Genomic DNA, 24,485 nt, shown 5'->3' with positions numbered 1-24,485 from the left:
TTTCTTTATTGCCTTATGACAATGTGTTCTGTCCAATCAGAAGCTGTGTATGAAGACGGGTTCTGTCCAATCAGAAGCGGTGTATGTTGATGGGTTCTCTCAGCTGGGCACAGATGACCTCATCGATGTACAGAGAGTTGGCCTTGATATCAATGTTCTCCTGCAGGTTCAACTGGCAGCGAATCAGCTTCTTCTGCTCCGTCTCAGACTGGAGCAAAGCTTCACGCATTCTGTAGTGACGGGGATTAGAATGCATATTGTCAGTGTCAGGCAGAAACCTCCTATTCCTCTTATGTTTTAAGTAAATCCGTAAATTACTGGGAGGCATACTATGATCCAACGGAGCATTGCTCCGAAGGAGCAATGGTCCGAGGTGCGCTGGGGGTCGGGAGAGGGTTGGGGTTAGGTTTAGGTGTCTGCCCCGGGGGAGGTTAGGGTGAGGGTTTGAAGTAGGTTGTCGATCGGACCAATGCTCCGTCGGACCAAAGTATAGTAACCTAAATTACTGCCCTACATGATCATACTACAGTGTCACACAAAAGCATTAATGCTTACAATCTACAAGCTGAAAATGTGGCACGATTCGAAGCTATTTTTGAATTGGAATTGGAAAAAAGACCTCCTCCTTTCAAAACGGATCTGATTCTATTCCTTTGTCACTAGAACAGAAAGCATGCTGTTCCTCACCTGTTGAGGTGGTTGGTGAGCTGCTGGACCTCAGAGAGCAGGCGGCTCTGTGCCGGGTCGTGGCACAGCTCTGTGCCGGGTCTCCTGCCGCGGGCACACAGCCGGGCCTGGGCAACCTGCAGCGGTTTCTGCTCCTCATCGACGGCCGTCTGCAAAGACTCCATGTTCTTCTCCTGGCTGCCAAGTTCAGCCAGAATCTGTGAAGGAGGGAGAGATCAGAGATGATACTATCATACCTGGGCGAAGTAGTACGGTGTGACTATATTGTCATGGGCATGGCAGAGCCTGAACAGTGTTTGTGCAAAGTTTGGTGCAGATCAGAGCAGTGGTGCACCCATTAGGCAATTTTAATATACGACCATGTCTGTCTCAGACTAATCTGAGTTCCCAGAAGTTCTTGTCTCGTTTTAGTCTCAGACCTACACGGTATTGTTAAATCATACAGTCAATATCATACATGGTTCAATATCGTACATTGCTCTATTGACAATGCTTGAATTGTTATTAATCAGTTTCCATAATGAAACAAATTACTCATTACTTGTTACAGAGCGCAGGTTGGCAGCTTGCTGTGTACCGGTATGTCGGTGGCCCCTCGACCGATTGGATTGGGTCCGTATATTGGTAGCGTCGCTCGGCCAATCAGGGATTGGCTGATGACATAACTATGTATGTTTATGTAAAAATGGTGGTTCCGGGGGACAACACCGACATATGTGGATGAAGTAACCCATTGAGCCCATTATAGTGGTGAGAGATAAATTGCACACAAGTAGGCCATTCATGGCCAACTTGTGTGCGAAGCGCAAGTTGGCAGCTCGACGGAGTGCATTTCTAGTTTAATACTGTCACCACTATGGGCTTTATGCACACACGCCATTTTGGAAAGAACTTGGGCCCCTTCCCTACTTCCTTCACAGGTGTTACCGCTGATACTAATGAAGGCTACAAATGGATTTGTACACTCTCAGAGTTATGGGGGTCCTTGAAATTAAAAGGTTTGAAATTGCACATAGCCTTAATTAGTATCACCGGTAGAACCTGTGAAGGAAGTAGGGATGGGGCCCGGAAGTAGTAAGAGTTATTCTGTGTGCATAGAGCCCATTGCCCATGCAGGCTGCCATGTTGTGAATATGGTCAATAGTTAGGTAGCCTCGATAGCCAGGCTTTCATTTCGTCTGCGCGAAAGATGAAAGCCTGGAAAAAGCCGTGGGCTGAACAAGTCTAAAAGTGGGAGTCAACCCTTCCGGGTGGGCGTCGCTCTAAATGATGTGACGTAGCGCTGCACTAGGGGGGAGAGGAGGGGCCGGGGGTGACGGACAGATCGATGAGATCCAATCAGGGTGCGCGCATTTCTGAGGCGCGACCCGCCCCTCTAGACGAGAAATGTCTCGCTCTGGGTCAGGCTAATAGTTAGGTAATAGTAGTAGTAGTAGTTATGTTATGTAAAGTAATGTAATGTGCCTTGTCCAGGTGCTCCTCCATCTGCGTCTTCACGGTCTTGGTCTCCAGGACCTCCAGTCTGAAGGCTGAGTTGGTGGCTTGGAGCTGTCTCTGCATGTCTGTCGCCGTCTGCTCCAGCAGGGAGTCCACCAGCGCCCGCAGTGACACGGAGTTCACCTTCTCCCGCTCCACCTTGGACATGTTGATGCCTGAGAAACTCTCCCACTCTTCCGGAATTATTACCATGCTGTGAATGATCGTAATTATATGATTATTATTTTTGCTCAATTAGAAATAATCATAATATGACTTGTACTACTAAATGTAAGTATTTTACCTTGGTAGAATGACGTCAGGGTGCTTGGACTTGTGCTCGCTGCCAGTGGAATGGTTTCTCATCAAGGAACAGCAGTCATCGATGCACTGAGCGGTGAACTTATCCTTCAGATCCTTCTCCACGTGGTACCTGGCTGAACGGTTCAGACTGACACACACATGTACAAAAAAAAGTTAAAAAACACACACACATGTTCACAAAACACACACATGTACACAAACATGCATGTCGCACACACATGTTCACAAAACACACACATGTAAACACACACACACACACACACACACACACACACACACGTTCACAACACAGGGATCCAAAACACTTCTCCATTACAGGGAGGCTTTTAACTGCGAATAACTTGGACTTCTTTGAGATCATCCACTTTCACAGGCAATGCCTTTTTACTGAATAAGTATAATATCTATTAGTGCACATTTATGATATATGTTTTGCACTATTCCAGAAAGCTACCGTAGCTGTTCGTTGATCTGCTCCAGCGTGCGCTGCAGCAGAGAAGCCACACCCTCTATGACCTCTCTCTCCTGTAGCAGCTGTCTCTCTACCTCATCCTGCACCCGATCCACTGGTACTCGCTTCAATCTGCAACAAACACAAAACACACACACTGGAGGCAGGCTAACAATTCCATGTAACTGCTGCAGAACACACAAAACAAAGAGTCATTTTCCCGTACAAGATTTAAACCAGCATGGCAAAAAGTAGTGGGGCTACCTCTTGTAGGGTAGTTATGACCATCACTGGCCCTGTAAAGTAGTAGTAGTGCATACATATTTGGGAGCAGCATTGTTCACAAACAATCCTGTGAACCATATACATTTTTGATAAGAGAGACTCTCATCCACTAAGGTCACATTCACAAATCACACCTATACTTTGGATATATTGGTGCGATTGGGGGGCGAAGTGGCATCATTCTTGGATTGTTAATTTGCTGCTAAGCCACACAAGGCAGAAGAGATGAGTTATTACTATTTCTCAGTGGTGTAAAAAGTACTCGCATGTTTTACTTAAGTAAAAGTATGAATACCAAAAATAAAAGTACTCGTTATGCAGAATGTCTCATTTCAATCATAATGTATAAAAAATCTTTTGAAAATAGCAGATCTACACACCCCCACAATGTGTCACATCGTGACATATTGTGAGCTTGTAAATTGGCTATTTTCAAATGGCTGTAATGCAGATAGGGCTTAAGTGGTTAATGTGTGTTTTGTAATAATAATCAAAATCTACAGAAGTAACTAGTAACTAAAGTTTTCAAATACGTTTAGTGGAATAAAAGTACAATATTTGCCTCTTGAGATGTAGTGGAGTAGAAGTAAAAGCAATGGAAATACTCAACACACTACTACAAATACCTCAAAATTGTACTTAAGTAGGCTACAGTACTATCTACTTAGTTACTTTCCACCACTGCAATGTTTTAGGCCTCACTCACACCTTTACAACAGACTGATGTATGCTTGTTGTATGAGATGTATAGCTGATGCAAGCTCGCAATATATTTCCAATGGGAGTCACATGGTTTGACACATTTGTGTTGTATGAGGGGGAGGGGGGCAGTCGAAACACAGCCGAAAGCCATACAACAGCTTGTAGTCCAAAATGTTGTATCAAACCATGTGACTTCCATTGGAAATGCATTGGGGCAGCCATGACACTTACATCTTGCTTACATCTAGCATGCATCAATGTTGTATAATTATGCTAGATTGATGCATGCTAGATGTAAGCAAGATGTATATGTATGTAGATGTAGATGTATATGTATATGCTAGATCGAAAGGTCTAGGTCTAGGTGTGGCCTTAATAATATTAGGATGTGGCCTCACCTCTGGTCCAGACAGGTCATGGTGACGGTCAGTGGTTCCTTACACGCCTCCAGACTCATCTCCACACGTCTCCGGTAGGAGAGCAGCACGTCGGTCTCCTCGATCACCTCCTTCAGCTTCTGCTCCAGCTCTCGTCTCAGGAACTCAACCTCTCGGTCCCTCTGCGCTGAACCACAACCATGAACACAGACTGGACGCTGCACATGACTGGGCACTCTTTTTATTCATTGTTTTGGAAAATGTGGCACTTGGCAATATGCTGAATGTAGCTCTTTAAACCTGCATGGTCAAATTAAATGTTTGCTCTTTGCACTATAGCTCTACAAAGAAAAGTCTGGGGCAGGATAATAAAGTAGATCAACCTCATTTTAATTAGATGGCTAATGTTAATATTGATGAATAGAATGAGTTGTTACAATTCAATTAAATTCAAATGAGCTTTGTTGGCATGAGAAAACGTACATTGCCAAAGCAAGTGTCAAAATATAATAAAAACAGTTGAAAATGGGGAAAGTATATACTGTATACAGTTAGTGGTGGACTGGGTACAGCATTTTGTAAACAGAGCATTGCATCGTTATATACATATATCATACAGGGTATAACAACATGTAACTGTAACAAACTTCTTACCCAGTTTCTTGTTGGCATCCTGCTGCATGCGTTTGGAGACCCGGTCACTCTCCAGTATGAGCCTCTGGCTCTCTGTGGTCAGCAGCTCTGAGCGGATCCGCTGCGTCTCCACGTCCACCGGCTTCAAGCCTCCGTCCTCCCTCCACCGCAGGCCTCCGTCCAGGGAGGACATGATGCTGTTGCTGCTGCTGCTCACACTGGATGGAAGGGACAGAACCACAGCAATGTCAATTAAACCCCATATGGTTGAGCAAAGTCCAGGTCTGTAAAACCGATCGACAAACTCACAGCGATGTGTTATAATATTGCGAAATTTGCGATACCGCAATATTATTCATATGTGATGATTGTTATGTTATGCTATGTTTATCATGAGTAATCGAACAAACAAAAAGGTAGGAGCGCACACCAGTAGTGGGGAGATGCTGATCGCAGGAGATAAAACTTTGACTGAGAAAGGAAAGAGGCTGCACAGCTCGTAGTCACGATGCCATCACATTTTTATTGTTTATCATGAGAACACTATAGTTTAAATGTCATTTCTAACACACGCACACACACACACACACACACACAGACAAACAGCAGTTGATACTGTACTGTACACTGCTTACAATGAATCTATTCGCATACTTTACCTTCGCAAATCGAACTCAATATAGAGCTTTTTAACGCTTAATTTATTTAACCAAAGAAATACCAACGTTTATAAAAGTTGTTAAATAATACTGTACCGTTTGCTTTGCTGGTCTTATTTATTTCCTGCTGTAGACCTGTAGAATTTGGTTTAATTAACGGTTTAAGAGTTTAATTTGATGTCTGTCTTGCCACAGCTCCATTAGACTCACTGGACTGTGGACTGCCCGGACATAAACAAACAGTTGCTATGGTAACAGACAACAGAGGCTACGATGCAGCCATGCAGGCAAACAAACCACTATAGTTTCAATGGCCTAAACCAGTGGTTTTCAGTTACCCCCAGTGTTGCAACACCCCCAGGGGTCTTCAACACATTTAATTGTGTTGTTAATGTACCGGTACATTAAATCATTGGCACATTATAACACACTATAATATAGGCTATTGGCTAATGTCATTTTGGACTTCTTATCAACATGCAGACTGCAGAGCAAGTTTAAGCAAGTTTGCAATCTTTAAGGTTGAACAGGTTAGGTGCATAGAGTAGGTGTGTATAGACTTATTGTTAATGTGCCTATTAAATGTAAAGGTATTAGTGATTTGCGAAAACAAAGCAGTTCATTTTATGGAAGTCCTATCCAGCTCTTAACAAACAGAACCTTTTTGTTTATCAGGTTAACGGAGGTTATAGGCTACAGTGTAGCCTATAACCTCGGACTACCCTGGGCTACACAATCTACAAATGTGGATGAAGGCTGGGCCACCTAGCCAAAAACGAAACCTAAGGTTTTTTGGCCCCCCTGGGGTTAACTGGGGACAGGGAGGAACTCCTTATATTGTTAGCACTCTATAGTATAGGATTTTCACAACAAAACAAAAAAATAAGTGATAATTTGAATGAAGTGAATTCACTGAATGTACCTTTAACTGTAAAAAACTGTTGAACTATTTTGAACTAATTCGAGATCACGAGAACATCCCGCACTCATAGAAGCACCAGAGAGACATCAGCAGTCAGACTCAGCACCATGGACAGCGTTCAACATACAAAAGGCATTTTTAGTGGCAAGTCTTTATTCTTTTTTCTCCACAACAATAAAGTTGTTAATGTCAGTCAGTCAGTAGAAGGGGGCGTGTCCATTCCAGAGGATAAAGGCTCCTGCCCATTTAGTCCTGATGGTCATCTCCAGAGAGGGGAACCTCTTCTCTGCATCTCTGCTTGCCTCACCTCCTCGCCACGCCTCCCAGTGGTGGGAATGAGTGTCTGCAGTGCAAACACAGCATTATGCATTGAGTGGTGGTTCTCAAACTTTTTCATGACAACTCTACCAAGGACCCCCAAAATGATATGTGTTTGAAACCTAGCTTCCCTATTCTGGGCATGTCAAGGTGAACCTTCTGCTACTTGTGATGCTTTTGTGTGTGACGCTGTAGCAGAATCAGAATCAGAATCATCTTTATTGTCACTGCATCACTGTTTTGGGTGAAATTATTTTTTGCGCATAGTTCCCATAATTAAGGGGGGGGGGGGGGGTTAAGGAGATCAAGGCAGGAAAGAAAATGTTGTATCTTGTTCCACAAACACTTGTAGGGTCTCTCTTAGCTTATTTACAAACGGCACAGCTGTAGGGTCTCGTCTTATTTACAATAGAAATAAAGGGATCTCGGAATAACAAGCTCGTTTCTCAAACGGCACAACCGTATAGGGTCTCGTTTTTTTGGACGGCAAGAGTGTATCGAGCAGATCATAAAATTAATTCATTGTGAGAACTGAAGGTCAGAGGTCCTTTGAGGAATGACTGTAAGCTTCAGTTTCTTACCAGTGGCCTTGTGGTTAGAGTGTCCACCCTGAAACTGGGAGGTCGGGGTTCGATCCCCGGCCGGGTCATACCAAAGACTGTAAGAAGGGGACCCAATGCCTCCCTGCTTGGCACTCAGCATCAAAGGGTTGGATTGGGGGGTCAAATCTAATATACTAATCAAATGATTCCCGAGTGCGGCACGGCTGCAGCTCACCGCTCCTTGGCTGCGGCTCACTGCTCCAAGAGATGGGTCAAATGCGGAGAACAAATTTCACTGCGGTAACGTGTGTGACAAATCGTATGACTTTGACTTCTCACGTCCCTCTACCATATTGACGAATGTCGTGGAAAACGATGGCACAGAACTGACAAAACTGACGGAATCGGTACGAAAACAGTAAGGGGTCTTCTCGTCGTCCCTTCGGCCTTGACCCCTAAATAAAAGTAAGACGACAAACAGACGTTATACGTACCTATAGTAAGTCTTAAAGTGTGCTTCATACTGGGCTGTCCGTTATAGTAGTAGAGGTTAAACAGGTGCTCGCTCTTCCAGTCCGACAGCAGAGAGCGGCTGGCGCTGAACAGAACATTGTAGGTTCCATTGATGCAACACAACCACACAGGCAGCATGGGCGTCTTCAGCATGCTGCCTACCTACAACACACACAGTAGCATTAATAATACGAAGCTTGCGAGGCAGTTCAGTCAGACAACCTCAAGGGGGTTCATGCCATGCTCAAAGGCGCATACTATACTCAAGGGGATAACATGCTGCATTACTATGTGGGCGTATAAGTGTGTGCAAGTCTCTCTCGTCATTCGCCGATGCGGCAGTCAGCTGACCAATTGGGCAGGATACTTAAGCTCACTAGACTCCATGCTCTTCCTGCCTTCCTCTGCTCATGGTTCCCGGTTGTATGTGATGTTTTCTCCCTCCACCACCCTAGCACCACCGGTGGGCTCTATTTATGCTCCCCATGGGGGGGTTATTGTATATCTATCTCCCTGCTCTTTATGTTTTATGTTGTTGCTTAATCGTGCCGAGCAGGGAGAAATCTAGCAGAGCCGAACGCCAAGTCAAATATCATATGCACACTTGTTACTCATTCTGCAATAAATATTGATCAATCTATTTGTGAGTTGCCTGACTGAAAGAGTATTATCACAGCATGGGGGCTAATGTATTTCAGCCCACATACAGTATACATACATACACCATGCAAAACCAAAACCCAAGTACCCAACCAAATCTCGTTGTTTTTTGGTCCCTTATTTCTAACCCAGCACCTCAGTGGCCTTGTGGTTAGAGTGTCCGCCTTGAGATTGTGAGTTTCGGGATTCAATATACCAAGGACTATGAAAATGGTACTCAATGCCTCCCTGCTTGGCACATGTGGGGGGTGCAGTTTACATACTGTAACTAACCACTATAGTTCAGCCATTTGAAAATAGCAGATACAAGCTCACAAATGTGTCGCGATGTGACGTATTGTGAGCTTTCTATTTTCAAAAGCTTTTGTACATTTTGAAATGGGACATTCTGCACAATGAGTACTTTTACTTTTGGTACTTTAAGAACCAGTGGTGGAAAAAGTACTCAATTGGCAGACCCCGCCCACCACGGCTCATGCTGCTGAGCTCAAGCCAAGCAGGTGTGTGTGTGTGTGTGTGTGTGTGTGTGTACACAGCAGTATAGTGCTGGAACAGATGGTTGACATTGCAGTGCCTGGCTGCCTGCAGTGGGGAATTTGTGACGGAGGTATGGAGTTTTTTTTGTTTTGGTTGTTTATGGATGGTCACTAGAGAGTGAGAGATTTCACAGGTGTTTGTTTGTACCTCCTGTAAGTTACTAGTGTGCCTTGCACACTAGTATAGGCCATACATGGCCTACTAACTAGTAGGCCATACACTAACACTAGTATAGGCCATACATCGCAGTGTTGGGGAAGTTACTTTGAAAGCGTAGCTTGTAAAGCTACAAGTAGCTCACCATGGCAGTAGCTTGATCAAGCTACATAGCTACCCCTGGAGAAATGTAGCTTGTAAAGCTACAGCTACATGGAAAAAGTAGCTCAAAGTAGCTCAGCTACTTTTTATTTTTCAGCGTTAAATTGAGAATGTACATGTGGGAGACCCCTCCTCCCCTCTGGGAGACCCCTCCCCTCTGGGAGACCCCTCCTCCCCTCTGGGAAACCCCTCCCACCCTGCTCCCCTCTGGGAGACCCCTCCTCCCCCTGCTCCCCTCTGGGAGACCCCTCCCACCCTGCTCCCCTCTGGGAGACCCCTCCCAGCCTGCTCCCCTCTGGGAGACCCCTCCCACCCTGCTCCCCTCTGGGAGACCCCTCCTCCCCCTGCTCCCCTCTGGGAGACCCCTCCTTACCCTGCTCCCCTCTGGGAGACCCCTCCTCACCCTGCTCCCCTCTGGGAGACCCCTCCTCCCCCTGCTCCCCTCTGGGAGACCCCTCCTCCCCCTGCTCCCCTCTGGGAGACCCCTCCTCCCCTCTGGGAGACCCCTGCTCCCCTCTGGGAGACCCCCCCACCCTGCTCCCCTCTGGGAGACCTCTCCTCCCCCTGCTCCCCTCTGGGAGACCCCTCCTCCCCCTGCTCCCCCCTGGGAGACCCCTGCTCCCCTCTGGGAGACCCCTCCCACCCTGTGATACCAGGGCCAATCAGAGGCCAATTAGAGGCAGCTGTTGGCTTGTCAAGTGCTGATATGCCCTCAAAGCAATCAGAAAAAGGAACAGTCCTTGATTTTTCAAAGGGGGTTCTAGTACAAGAATTAACACAGCAACCAATGGTCAAAATTTATATATTTCTTTCATGTTATTGCCCAAAATTGTAGCTTGTAACTTGAGTAGCTAAGCTACCAAAAATGACCCAAAAAGTAGCTGAGCTACTTGACGAGGTACACAAATATGAATGTAGCTAAAATACCACAAGCTACAGCAAAATGTAGCTAAGCTACGTAGCTCAGCTACATGTAGCTTAACACTCCCCAACACTACATGGCCTACCTGTGTGCAAGCACAGCGTGCAAGTATGCTTCTAACGAAGTCTATTTACAACTGCTGTTCTAAAGCCTTTAGACCTGTTATTGTCATTATTGACCTTATACCAAGGTATAAGGTCAATAAGGGACCACCATTCTTACCCACGTACCTTAGTTTCGCCATCAAGAATAGTGGTCCCCTATTGGCTATAATCACAAGAAACACCCAAAATCTATTCTAATCCCGCCCACCCCAACCTCTGAATGATGTCATATTGTTTGTATTGTAGCCAGTCGAAATGAACAAATGTAGTCTGTTCTGCTGTAGCATGCATAAGGTAACAGCGGCCTCTTTAGCCACTAAGCTATGGACTCCAGTGTAGTCCAGGTTAGGCTGACCTGAGGCAGGGTGTTTCTGTCCAGCTGTTCGCGGCTCCAGTGAAGGTATCCCACGTGACTGCGGGCCGTGACCCCGTGCAGAGGCCTGTCCTCTCCGTCCAACACTGTCCCGTTGAAGACGTTGGGAGTGGCTCTGCCCGTCAGCAACAGGTTCATCATCTCCTGCAGAGCAACCACACGCACACGCCATTGAGTTATAAAGGACAGAGTGAGGACAGGGAGTGACAGCCCCGTCCCCCGCTATTCATTTCAATAGAAGTTTCTCAGTGGAGTTTTGAAGCACCCGGAAGACTGCCGGAAGTACCATTATAACTCAATGACTTGAGTGAGCGGAAGTTGAGGTTTCCGGGTTGATGCACGTTACGCACATGACGTCACTGAAAGTCCGTCCACCTCCATGAATGTGCCGCAGTTCCACTTTTGGCCAGTAGGTAGCACCTTCAACGTTAGCCAGCCCTGGGGGCTTGGCACACGCGCACACACGCACTTATTACTACTTGTACTGCTAATTGTGAAGACATCAAAAATGTATACGATAGCAGTTTAATTATTGCAATTCTTACCATTTGCTTTTGCCATTTTTAACCTTAGCCTAGCCTGAGTTATAGTTATAGTTCCAGCCTGAGTTATAGTTATAGTTTCAGGCTGAGTTATAGTTCCGTTCCGGAGCGCAGCGAATCAGGCTGGAACCAAGTTGCACTGCAACTTCTAGGTCTTAAATTGTGCACAACTCCATAAACCCCTAACCATAACCTCTAATAAGCCTAATCCTAATAATAACAGCCATGCAGGGCAATTTTCCTCACATAATCTCAAATTCAACTGTACTTGTTGTGTTGTTGTGGATAGAACTCCTGAAGTCATAGATGTTCATGTGAGCTGTAGACAGACTGTTGTTTACCTGTCGACAGGTGAACGTTCCCATCCTGAGCTGCAGCAGATGAGAGGTGCTGGAGTCCAGGTCCTCCCTCAGCCTGGCACGCACGCATGTACGCACGCACGTACGTACGCACGCACGCACGCACACACACACACACACACACACACACACACACACACACACACACACACACACACACACACACACACACACACACACACACACACACACACGCAGGGTGATATTTGGGTTTTGGGATGATACTGTGGTTTGGGGTGATATTTGGGTGTTGGGGTGATATTTGAGTGTACCTTTACCTGTTGACTGTTCTAGAGCAGATGAGACTGTAGAGAAACAGAATAACTCCATGGCAGCCATCTTCTTTAAACTGTAAACAAGACAGAAAAAAATCTTGCTTGCAATGAATGAATTGACCATGTGACACGGTGTGTGTGTGTCTGGAGGTGGCGTGGCCTAACTCGGGGGTTCCCAAACTTTTTCACGTCAAGGACCCCCAAAATAATACTCATTTCATTAGCCTGCGGAACCTCCATTTGAAAATATATGCAAAGGACCCCCCATAAGAGAAGATTGTTACGGCTCTAGCAGTGATTTTCAGCCATTTTCGTTTCAAGGGCCCCCCCGCGGTTTGACCTGAATTAGGCTACAATCCCCCCCATTTAATGACATTTCTATCTCTGGGACCCCAATCTATATTGTAAAATCACAGTTAATTTAACTCTGAGAGTGTACAAATGGAACCAAAGGGACTCTAATGGGTCCATTTGGTTCCATTTTTACACTCTCAGAGTTACAGACCCATATAAGGGACCATTTGGTTCCTATAACTATCATTTAGCTGGGGACCCCCTCCCTGGAACTCCCTCAAGGACCCCTAGGGGTCCCCGGACCCCTGTTCGGGTTCATTTCCCAATACTGTCTGTGTATACTGTAGGCTTGTTTATTTTGGCTCGGCAGCAGACTGAACTCAGAATGGAAAGAAACACACATGATGGCATAATGTGTTTCCTCTTCAAATCTTCTGCCCAGTCAAATGAAGAACATGAGAAATTCAAAAATATTTATCTACTTGATTATCTATATGACATGATTACTGATAGACAACATAGTCAAAACCAGGCATAGAGCATAACAATAATAATAATAATGAATAAATATGAAGACTCACACACTGGATGTGTTCATAGATGAATCTCCTGACCTCCTCCTTGATGTTGAAGGTGAAAAGCTGCAGCTATACAAACACGACAAACACAGTTGAAAGGTCATGAGCGTTATTCACTATACTTAAATACAGCAATGACAGTCTGTCATATTACATTATCACAGTGTTGACTGTGATAATAATTGTTTTATAGGCTTTAATTACGTTTTATTTATTTAAACCATTATTTAACCAGAGCAGTCTCTAGAGATTGAAGAATTTATTTTCACTGTTAAGTGTTTTCTTTCTTGTTATTGAAACCCTATGGGGGCGGCAGTGAATCAGGAGGAAGAGTGGCCGCTTGGGAATTGGAAGGTTCAATTCAATTCAATTGATTAATGTGCTCTTCTGACATTCCTATTTGGACCACGTCTATCCACGGTAATGGCACAAATGTATGCCTTCTCCGTCTGCAACTGTGTTTAGCCTACTCCTCATTCATCTGCCACATTGTTTGCTTCATTTCCTTTATTTGATGCGGATTGCATTCACACCTGCAGTGAATCGAAGTCAGGTGCGCTTGGAAGCGAAGTGAAACCCCCATTTTTGGTGAACTAGAATGTGATTGTTTGATCCGCACCAGAATTCGAATGAGCCTTCACACCTGCCAAACGAAGCGCACTTTCCGACAATTCGCAGGATTGGTTTTAATCGCATGTATTACCTTACTGTCAAAGTGTCCTTGAGCAAGACTTTGAACCCCTAATTGCTCCCAGTGGTTGCCACCATTAGTGTGTGAATGTGGGAAGTGAGGACGCTGGTGTTGACCTTTTGCCACTTCACCTCCCAATGTATAGGAAATAGGAATGCATGGGCCATTGTAAAGCACTTTGAGTAAGCACTCTGCATAGAAAAGTGCTACAAAAATGCAATCTATTATTAATGTAATGCACGTTGTAAAGCACTTGGGATAAAAGGTGCTATATAAATGCACCATTTACCATTTCTATAATTAGATGACCACGTCCCCTAGGCCCATAGGGCTCGATACTTGGTCCACTCCTCCCCCTGCCCCTCTATCTACACTTAATTGCCTTGCCTTTACACCTTTGCTTTTCTTTCTTTTTTTTGCTCTGTAAAACACTTTGAGCTGCATTTAAAGGTGCTATACAAATTTTAAGTTTTATTATTGTTATTATTATTACCCCTTATCCCTTAACTAACTACTGAAAATCATTTAGAGATTGTTCAACTAGCCGATCTACATTGACACATTGTGAGCTTGTAGATCAAAATTCGAAATCGAAAGATTTGAAATATTTAAAAGAGTTTAAAAATTTGTAAAAAATAGCAAAGACATTTAGGGATAAGGGGTAAGGCGGCGTGCAAGATAGGACCCCTAATCACTTTTCTGAAATTGGCAAAGCAGATTCAAGCTCACAATTATTTTTGCTATTTCACATTAGGGGCCACAGCCAGATGCTATGGCTATTTGAGGATACTTGACATGGAAAGGTTTGGGAACCCCAACTCAGAGTGGCAGTGGGGTCCGGGGACCCCCAGGGGTCCAAGGGAGTTCTGGGGGCTTATAGGTATTTTCAAATTTTTCGAATGCACTTCACAATGTGCATAACATTCACCTATTCACATGCACGTTCCCCACTGGCGAGCAACCTGCTCATCATGGGAGCAGTTTAGGGCTTCAGAGTCAAGGACACTTGGACGCTAACTCAGGGGGGTCGAACTGGGAACCTTACGAGTACTGCTGCCCCAATAATCGGCCCCATCATGTTGTTTACGTTGTGCACAGAGATGCACACACCCGCTCTGTGAAGGTGTCCAGTTTGTAGTCCAGGTGGGGGGTGATGCAGTAGTCCGCTGTCACCAAGGTCACGGTGGCACTGCTCTGGTCTCCCGCTGACCACAGGATGTCACACAGAGCGGCGGACAGCGCTCTGTCCTGCTGTCTGTCCCCCACCTCCCTGAGGCTGGCACACAGATTCCACAAATACCTTCTAAATCACACTTTCAAGACTTTTCTGAAGACTAGTTGAAAACCAGCAAACACTGCTATATGATGTGTGAAGTTTAGTTGTGTAAAAGGTCTGACCTCTGCAGCGAGCAGCTCTCTGCATCAGGATGTCTGCTGAACAGCAGGTGTTTGATGACGAAAGCCTGGACCACCATCTGAATGGCACATGCTCCTCCCTGACACACACACACACACAAACACACACACACACACACACACACACACACACACACACACACACACACACACACACACACACACACACACACACACACACACACACACACACACACACACACACACACACACTTTCAATGACCACAAAATGGTCACAAAAACACACTTCAGGTTCTAGCTGCAGGGTAAGGGTAAAGCACCTGCAGTGAGAGTTCAGTTGAGCTTTCCTAGACCTGTGATTTGACTCCCAATCACCCATATTCAGGACAGCTGTGACACCTGGCTGCTGACTGAATAAAAGGAAGCCACACCCGGCCACCAGAGTAGCTGGCTGGCTTGTTGTGGTTGCCTGGTGGTGTGTTGGGTTTAGGTGCAAGGGAATCATTGATGGTATGCAGTAGGCACAGTTTCATGTGTTTTGATAAATGTAAGTTTTGAGCAACATCGGAATGTTCCTTAAATCTTGCAAGCCAGGCATTGACAGTGGGAATCCCAGATTCCCTGGGATAGGCTGCTTCTTCCCCCCACATGTCGTAGGCTTAAGGCCTTGTCTGCCATTAGCTGCTGATGGTTCAGTGGCATGGCGCCTCGAGTCATGGCCTCGTATGCCGACTGCATGCGGCGCCCTTCAGCTCCGGTTCAGTGTCATGCTGCATATATGGACCAGAGCACTGTCGTAGTGTGACCCTCTTAATTTGAGGTAAAGGGCTGCCTATATTGTATTTGTATTGTTTTAAATTGTAATAAGTATTTATTAATATTGTCCTTTTTGTTTTATTATGAAGAGCTCTTAATTTGCCTCTGCTATTTTTGTTCCTATTTTTGGTTGTTTTGTTTGTGCAAAGCAGCTGTTTTAGTGATTTAAATTAATAGTAGTTCCTCAGAACCGTGTACATTTGGCCCCAGCTGTGCCAGTATAGCAGGTATCAACACCACTGGGTTGGTCATGGGTGGTATAGGCTGTGTTTGGGATTTAGTATATAAGTCTGCATGCTTATTGTATGTCTTGCCGTGTGTGGGCTCTTTGGTGGCGGTTAGAGTTATACATTTCCCTTCTCTTTCCTCACTCCCTGCCTCTCTCCTGTGTCAGGATGTTTAAAACCCCTGCTACCTGGTATAGTATAGTTCGTAATACCTTTTCATATTGATTGGTTTAGTAATGAAGTCATTTTAACTAAAAAGTGACCGTCTAAAGCAGAGCGTTAGACCACTTTTTATTTTAACGCATTTATTTATAGTGGGCAGAAACAGGATTGCGGGCAAGTGCATTATGACAATGAGCTAATGGCCCAGCCGACCGGGAATTGAATAGAGGGCTCGCTGATTAGGCCATGGCGCCCAGGTGGGTGCAAGTCAAACGCTCTAGTTATTAATGCTTTCTTTGGCCTCTTCAACCTCCTTTTCTTTTTTTCTCTATCTATTATACATAGACCTCCCTCCAAGGCTCCAGAAAAAAAATCTCTTATATTTGTTCTGTGACAGATGCAAGATGCATCAGAGGTAGTACAACACTATCGTATATAATTGAGACTTTTTAAGCCATTGTTTATATCAGTCTTTACATCAGTCTTCAGTGCCCAGGGGTGTAGAACAAATTATATTTCAAATATGAGATAAAAATAAAAATAAATCCTGGAAGGATTAATATCATTTAAAACTTTGTGACTATACTTTAAGGTTTTAAAGTGTACTACCTGTAGTATGAAGCTGACTTTTTGTAACATCAGTCATCTAGACTATGTCAGTTCAGTCAGACAACTCACGAATACATTTACCGATATTTATTACAGAATGAGTAACAAGTGTGCATATGATATTTGACTTGGCGTTCTGCTCTGTTGGATTTCTCCCTGCTCGGCACGATTAAGCAACAACATAAAACATAAAGAGCAGGGAGATAGATGTACAATAACCCCCCATGGAGAGCATAAATAGCAGAGCCCACCGGTGGAGGGAGCAAACATCACATACAACCACGAACCATGAGCAGAGGAAGGCAGGAAGAGAATGCAGTCTAGTGAGCTTAAGTAGCCTGCCCAATTGGTCAGCTGACTGCCGCATCGGCGAATGATGTGTGGGACTTGAACACACCTATACGCGCCCACAAGTAATGCAGCATGTTAACCCCTTGAGTATAGTATGCGCCTTTGAGCATGGCATGAACCCCCTCGAGTATGTCTGCCTGAACTGACTTGCAAGCTACGTCTCATTGTCTCCACCAGGCCGAAGGCATGGGGGGAGAGTATGTTTTGCACTCCGTCCGTCCGTCCGTGTGTCCGTCTGTCCGTCCGTCCGTGAGCAGCTAATCTCAGCCACCGTTAACCTGGTCGATGCCAAATTTTGCACACACACTCCCTGGATGCCAACGATGAACCTCTGCCCCAAACTTTCCAGAACGGCCTGTTATAGCGCCACCAGGAGGCCGCTTTGTGCAAAACAAGTTTTTGCACAGTACACCTACAGATTTTGTCCAAACATCACGCAAATTGGTACACAGTCTCTCTAGAGCCATTCAACGAAACGGGTCTTTCAGATTTCTCAGACTCCATCCTGATTGGTTAAGATTGGCTTCCAAAGTTCACAGGAGTGCTCAGTTTCAAACAAAATGCTGCAAATCATGAACACATCGCGTGATTTCCGTGAAATTGTGCACGCACATTCCCACTAGGCCGAGGAAGAAATGCCACATGAACAATTTCAACTCAGCCTCAAGGTGGCGCTATAACTGGCCGAAAAGTGTTTTTACCTCTAATTTACTTTTGTTGCCCTTTTATCCAACCACCAGATGAAGGCAAGCTGCAATGTCCTACATTCCTATCCTGGTGGAGACCTGTGCCCAGAAGGGCACTTTTTCTAGTTTGTCTACTGACTCTACTCTATGTTTATTTGTGTTCCTGTAAATATTAATGTTATATTATTATAAAATCGTAATGTTTTCTTAAGGGGCGCTAGCCCCTCCTATATGCACAGCTTTGTCTGTCTGTCTGTCCGTCCGTTTAGCACGGAATGTGCTCAGCTGATTGGCTGACTGGCTCTGTTCCCAACCTCCTTCTCCTTCCTAAGCTCGTCTCTCTTCTTGGCCGCCTCCTCTCTCTGTTTCTTGATGATGGCCAGCCTGGCCAGGTCATTCTTGGCCTGATCCGTCTTTCCCTCACGGTGTAGCTTCTCGTATCGCTCCTTGGCCCTCTGCTTCTCGATCTCCTCCCTCTCCCTGCGCGAGAGCTCTATGGGCGCCGTGTTCACGTCCAGCTCACTCGCCTTCTTGCCGCTTCTCTGCGGCGTGCGGTTGGGATTATCGATTTCGATCAGCCTCTCCACGGGACTCTTCTTCTTGCACTCCTCCTCCTCCTCTTCACTGCTGCTGTCCGGGTCGGATTCAGGGCTCTCCTTCTCCTGCATTCTCATCTGTCTTTCGATCTCCTCTGGGTTGCCGAACCGCCTCGTCTGGCCCTTGTGGCTCTTCTTACCACCTCGAGGCATGCTGAGATATCTACTTGAAATGAAAACTTAAACTGGTGTTGAACCACAAGTCACTGAAAAGTGAATGTTGCATTGAATTGTCTTCCCTGGGATATATATGGTTCTTGGCCCATCGGTGATGTCACTTTGATGAGGTCAGTCGGCTCCAAATTTGGGCAAGGGTTCAAGCACAGCTATGTAAACAAGGAGAGAACATTATGTCACTTTCTTGATCTGGCCAGAAGAAGAGAGTGTTGACACACTTTGATGTTGCGGGGTGCTATATGGGCTATAGTTCCAAACATTGGAACTAGCCCATATATTGAGATAGAATCAGCACATCCGCATTCCATTGTTACAATTGGAGTCGACGTTAGTACTACTGTAGATCACGCTGTCAGCGATAGTCAGCTATTTCCAAGCACCAGAAGACCAACTGGCGCGGGAACTGGGAAGGCATCCATTGAGGTGGACAAGCTTTTATAAATAGAGGAAATAAATAATAAAATGCCTTGTCTTCTTTCGTTTTTCTGGTGTGCACATTATGTCATTTGATTGAGGCACCTGAAGAGCATGGAGTAAGTTTCTGACTTGGAAAGGAAATCCGACGAATCTGCCAGAGAAAATCAGTCGGAAACGTTCTCTGTGCTCTTTATACAATACAATTACATATCGTCCACATCCAAGCGATCAGAAAACAAAGTGTGATTTGTCTTTTATTGGCCCGGCACTGTGCACGAGGATTCTTACGCACATCAAAGTCCTTGTAGCGGTGCCGGTCCACGGGTGAATAAACTGGAGAGGGAATCTTAAACAAGAAAGTGGCTGCACACACTGATAGCCATAGTGCCAATATTATAGTTTTATAGGATTTAGGACGCAGAGTAAGACATGAAACAAACGTTTCGGCTGTAAAGCCTACAGCACTTTGTTTTATTGTCCTGATCCAATTATTTGACAAAGGTCACAATCGTTAAAGTGTTTAATGAATCATACTCTTGTTCACAAAACATCGTACCTTACCGTATTTACATTTGGTTTAAGTGCCTGTACAAGTGCCACAGCGGTTGATTGGGTTTGGGTTGGGTGACTACACGTGCCACAGCGGTTGATTGGGTTTGGGTTGGGTGACTGCACGAATGAAACAGCAGCTGATTTGTGGTGGAAACATAATACTGCAGGAAAAAGTCAGTTTGGGTCATTGACCCGCTCAAGACCCACTTCTACAACATTGCTTTTAATTGATCTTTTATTTTTTGTTATTCATGTCCTCACTGTATTGCATTACTGCTTGTCTTTTAATGTCGTTGCCTTGCTTTTCTTTTTTATTCTCCATTGTTCTGTAAAGCACTTTGAGCTGCATTTCATGTCATGAAAGGTGCTATACAAATAAAGTTTTATTATTATTGGCCAGGAGCCAGAGCGGTAGAGCATTTGTTCCCATACAATAGGCCTACATGTGAAGTGCATTCTGCCCCATACAGGCTTCAGTGACCAGACTCTGATCAATGTTCTGGCCCAGGCCGTAGCGTAACGGTCTGGGCACCGGACTGGTAATCCAGTCGCAGTGTGCCGCGGGTTCGACTCCCGGACCCGACACGGCCTTTACTGCATGTCATCCCCCCATCTCTCTCCCGTTTCCTGTCAGCCTACTGTCTGTCCCTTCAAAAATCAATAAAAAGGCGTAAGCCGCAAAAAAATATCTTAAAAAAAAAAAAAAATGTCTGCTGTTCTGTTCATCACATATTTATAACATATACAGTAAATATATCGTCCCTGTTGTTGAGTGGAAACCTCGTATGTCCAAAACTTGAACATACGAGATTTCCGTAAATAGCAAAAGTAGAAGATGTGCAAACTCGAAACGCATCGCTTTTGTGCTGCGTTTCAAGCTTGCAGATCAGTTGTTTTTTATGCTTGTTTTGTGTGACGCTGTAGTGTGGTCAAGTAGGGTGTTTATTTATGAAAAATCACACCCGTGTGAGTGAAGTGAGGTGAACTGAGGTTCCCAGTTCGATCCCGGGCTCCCCCAGCTTGAGTTAGTGTTGAAGTGTCGTCGAGCAAGACGCTGAACCCCTAATTGCTCGCGATGTGCACCCTCTTTTCCTTTGACTCTTTAGTCTGTCTCGCGAGACTATAAACTGTCTGTAAGATAACATGTGTTCCAAGGACTCTGACCTCTAATGACACTTTTAGGGTATGGCACAGTGAACACTTACACATCACTTTTCTCTTGCGTTGCACTGATTCAAATGTACACTTTATTTGTTTGGGATGGGATATGGAGAGGACACTGTAAACTTGTGTTGTTGTTGTTTTTCTGCATATAGTGCAGGATAGTTGTATAGGTGTAGAATACTATTGTATACTGTTGTCCTGTGTATACGACAGTACTTTCCTTACTCCTGTAACTCTTAACTGCTGTGCTGCTCTGGACTACTGAAATTCCCCCGCGGGATCAATCTAGTTTCTAGCACATGAACCAATGCAAACGTCAAAGGCTTTAAGACTGCCCTTCACATTGGGGCGGTGATATGATGCAGTGGACGTTTAAGGTTGTTAGCAGTCCTTCAAGGGGCTCAAACCCATGAATAATTGAATCTAGATTTGATGCTTGGTGTTATGTGGAGCTATTTGACTACTAATATGTCTGGCTATGCAAGACTACTTGCTCGTGGGCATGGCTTGAATACTGTTGTTACCGATTCCATATCGTACTATAGGTCTGATCATTCAAGTTAGTTGGTTGCAGTAGTAGTATAGTAGCAGTTTAAGTATCGGTATTAACAGCAGCAGATTATAGTAGCAGTAATAGTGATAGTGATATAATAAAGGCAATAGTATTTGAACTCACTCTCTCTGCCTCCAGAGCATAGGCCAGTTCTGAAAAAGGTTCTCTGAACTTGAAGAAAGATTTCCTCCACTCATAGTTGAAGACGTGAAACGTTCCACCAAACAAAATCTTCCTCAGGTTCTGTAAATCAACAAAGACATAATGAAATCATAAAACTGTAGAAGCCTGTGTGTGTGTGTGTGTGTGTGTGTGTGTGCGCGCGCGTGCACATGTAAGACGACAGAGAGAGAGAGAGATAGCAATCGACACCTGTCTGATCTGAAATGAAACTACTTCTTCCTACAGTACATCATACTACTAAATAGCTCGTTAACATCAATATTATACATTGATACAATACATTAAGAGATTCTGCTTGTCTACCAGTGTTGGAAAGGTTACTCAAAAACAGTAATATATTACCTGTTACGTGATCTAGACTGGATCAGCAGCCTGCAAAGCAACTCCATCCCAACCTGGTCAACCATTACAAGTTACTTTTGGAATTACTTTTTTAATTGTCTCCACCAGGCCGAAGGAATGGGGAGAGAGTGTGTTTTGCACTGTGATTGTGTGTGTGATTGTGTCCGTCCGTCTGTTACCAGCTAATCTCCGGCACTGTTAACCCGGGCGATGCCAAACTTTGCAGACACACTCCCTAGATGCCAATGATGAACTAGCCTCGCATTGTGATACTAATCTACCACTGCGCTGCACTAATCTGCCTCGGGGCATACGGTATGCAATAGGGGCGGATGAAGTCTGGCTGCGCCAGGATAACGATGAACCTCTGCCCCAAATTTCCCAGAATGGCCTGTTATAGCGCCACCAGGAGGCCGACTTTTGTTAAACACATTTTTTGATATTGCTCAAGACAGATCTGTCTGATATTTCATATTCCATCCTGATCCAAATCATGAACTCAGCGTGGAATTTATGTGGAATCTTTCACAGACGTTCCTACTAGGCTGAGTGATATATCCCACCCTTTTCACATTGGCTTGTTATAGCGCCACCAACAGGTGGATTTTTGCAAAACACATTTTTGGAACAAAATCATCCAATTGCCATCGTGGCGTAAGAAGAAATGGCACCCTTTTTACATTAGCTTATTATAGCACCACCAGGAGACCACAACCTGACCTGCCCTGGTGGAGACATGTGCCCCGAGGGGCACTTTTCCTAATTAGTTATATTACTAGTTACTGGAAAAAGTAATTACATTACTTAAATAATAAGTTTATTTAGTTACTTTCCAACACTGTCAACTACTAGAGGAGATAACTGCTCTCATTGGTCGATCTGCCACTTGACAGCGCCATAAATTAATAAGATGACTGGACTGCTGTGTGACACACACACACACACACACTGACACACAGAGAGCTGGTCATCGTTCGTTGATGGTGTCATGTAGCCCGCTCGTATTTCTATAGAAATACATCCCATAGAGTGGACTGTCCCACGAGCATCCAGTCTATAGACCAAACTGACACAAGCATGCATTAATAAGTAGTTCGTTATTTATTTTATTTGTATTTATTTATTTTCCATATATCCACATGAACCCCATAGCATCCCTGTTCTGCTCTGGGCAAGTCGTTACGGGTGAACTTTCAACTATCGGCTTTAGTGCACGACGGAGAAAAAAGGATGGGGCGAAGTACAGACCCCTGGAGGACCCCGGACAACGAAGCATACATATACAGGGTTGAAGCTCTTAACGAGTCATTAGTCTGAGACCCACCACAGCCAGGTCGGGGGTGACGGACAGTCCGCCGAGGCTGGGGGACACTGCCAGAGTTCTGGGGACGGAGTATGGGGTCGTGGCGAGACTCCTCTTGCTTCCTCCTGGAGCCTGATGAACGCCTGCAGGAGGAGCGTTCGCCGAGCCCTCCTCATTCTCCTCTTCTTTCTTCTCAGCCCTCTGGAATGCACACAGCACACACAGACATACACAACACTGACACACAGGGTACACAGACCACACGGCGCACATGCAGTGAACTAACATAGTAACACAAATAAGGGTTGGGAACCTTTAGGACTTTAACGATTCCTGTTCTTTAACGATTCCCTCTTACCGGTCCGATTCCTTAACGGTTCCCTTAAAGTTCCTTTTGGAACCTTACAGGTCTCTGATGGTCCATTTGGTTCCATTTGTGCTCTCAGAGTGAAATTAAAACGTTTGAGAACCACTGGTATAATCATTGTATAGCAGACGTCAAGTCCACATATACCAGCTCTGACATCGTGATGAAAAACTGTTCCAGAAATGGTTCCAAATATGATGGAACCGATTCCGGTTCTTCAATCTCTGAACCGGGTCTGAAATAGAACTGTTCCGACCGGGTCCCACCCCTAAACACACATTTCAGCTGTCCTATACTTGCTCTCTCCGACACTGAACTCCTCTCAGCTCAAGAAAATGGCCCAAATCATTGTAATATGTAATATTTGAGACATATTTTTTTAGATTTGTCTTCTTAATATCTTGCATATCTTAAAATAAACAAACATTTTTGATAAACTCACATCAGGGACTCTGTCCAGTTGATGCTGCAGCAGCTGGATGTACCCCAGAGTGCCGTGCCGTTGCAGTGCTGGTATGGAGCGGACCAGCTCCTGGTAATCTGTCATCACTTTGACCTAGTACTGTACTTTAACTGTAGCTACAATACTAGAAGTGTATAACAATAACTATTACTATTACTACTAGTGTAGTGGTATAGCATTAATGCTGCTACTAGGCTCCTAATAGCCTACTAGTGTTCCTACTACAGAGGTGGCTGTAGAGAGTAACCTTGCAGTGTCAACAATGAAACTAAATGCCTCTCCGTCCGTCTGCCTCTCTCTCTCTCTGTCTCGACACGCACACGCGCCTGCGCGCGTGCGCACACACACACACACACGTGACACACACACCGAGGTACAGTAAGTACAGTAAGTACAATAGTCATGTGATCTTTCCATTGGTTTAAATTGCAGATTGACAGACAGACAGACAGACAGACAGACAGACACTTACTGTTACGTGTTGAAGTTCCAAGCTGTAAACAAAATTACACCATGACAAGTTGTACTTCTCATGTGCAGGCTAAATGTGTATTACTTCATCACTGACTGATTAAGTACAGAGACTAGTTGATGAATA

At 44.9% G+C, this 24,485-nt stretch overlaps 3 protein-coding genes across 3 annotated transcripts; all 3 read right to left on the bottom strand.

The window, feature by feature from the left end:
- Positions 1-70: 70 nt before the first annotated feature.
- Positions 71-6,573, bottom strand: tekt1 (tektin 1; the record flags this gene model as incomplete). Its single annotated transcript, XM_083773165.1, has 8 exons — positions 71-230; positions 688-887; positions 2,152-2,377; positions 2,468-2,614; positions 2,942-3,070; positions 4,324-4,489; positions 4,957-5,153; positions 6,566-6,573. 8 exons carry the CDS (start codon positions 6,571-6,573, stop codon positions 71-73), a joined length of 1,233 nt encoding a protein of 410 aa, XP_083629291.1.
- Positions 6,574-6,713: 140 nt separating this feature from the next.
- On the bottom strand, positions 6,714-23,971 carry mindy4b (MINDY family member 4B; the record flags this gene model as incomplete). The annotated part of the gene is made up of 11 exons (XM_083773164.1): positions 6,714-6,859; positions 7,871-8,051; positions 10,786-10,947; positions 11,687-11,759; positions 11,983-12,053; positions 12,855-12,920; positions 14,653-14,818; positions 14,941-15,038; positions 21,353-21,472; positions 23,079-23,258; positions 23,867-23,971. The coding sequence occupies 11 exons, from the start codon at positions 23,969-23,971 to the stop codon at positions 6,714-6,716; spliced, it is 1,368 nt and encodes a 455-aa protein (XP_083629290.1).
- On the bottom strand, positions 18,052-18,519 carry LOC310863912 (28 kDa heat- and acid-stable phosphoprotein-like; the record flags this gene model as incomplete). The annotated part of the gene is made up of 1 exon (XM_083772440.1): positions 18,052-18,519. The coding sequence occupies one exon, from the start codon at positions 18,517-18,519 to the stop codon at positions 18,052-18,054; it is 468 nt and encodes a 155-aa protein (XP_083628566.1).
- Positions 23,972-24,485: the final 514 nt, after the last annotated feature.

This window comes from Protomyctophum parallelum (genome assembly GCF_964188405.1).
Source record: "Protomyctophum parallelum genome assembly, chromosome: 9".
Taxonomy (NCBI): domain Eukaryota; kingdom Metazoa; phylum Chordata; class Actinopteri; order Myctophiformes; family Myctophidae; genus Protomyctophum; species Protomyctophum parallelum.
The sequence above is the reverse complement of the archived record's forward strand: the minus strand, read 5'-3'. Positions and strand labels throughout refer to the sequence as shown.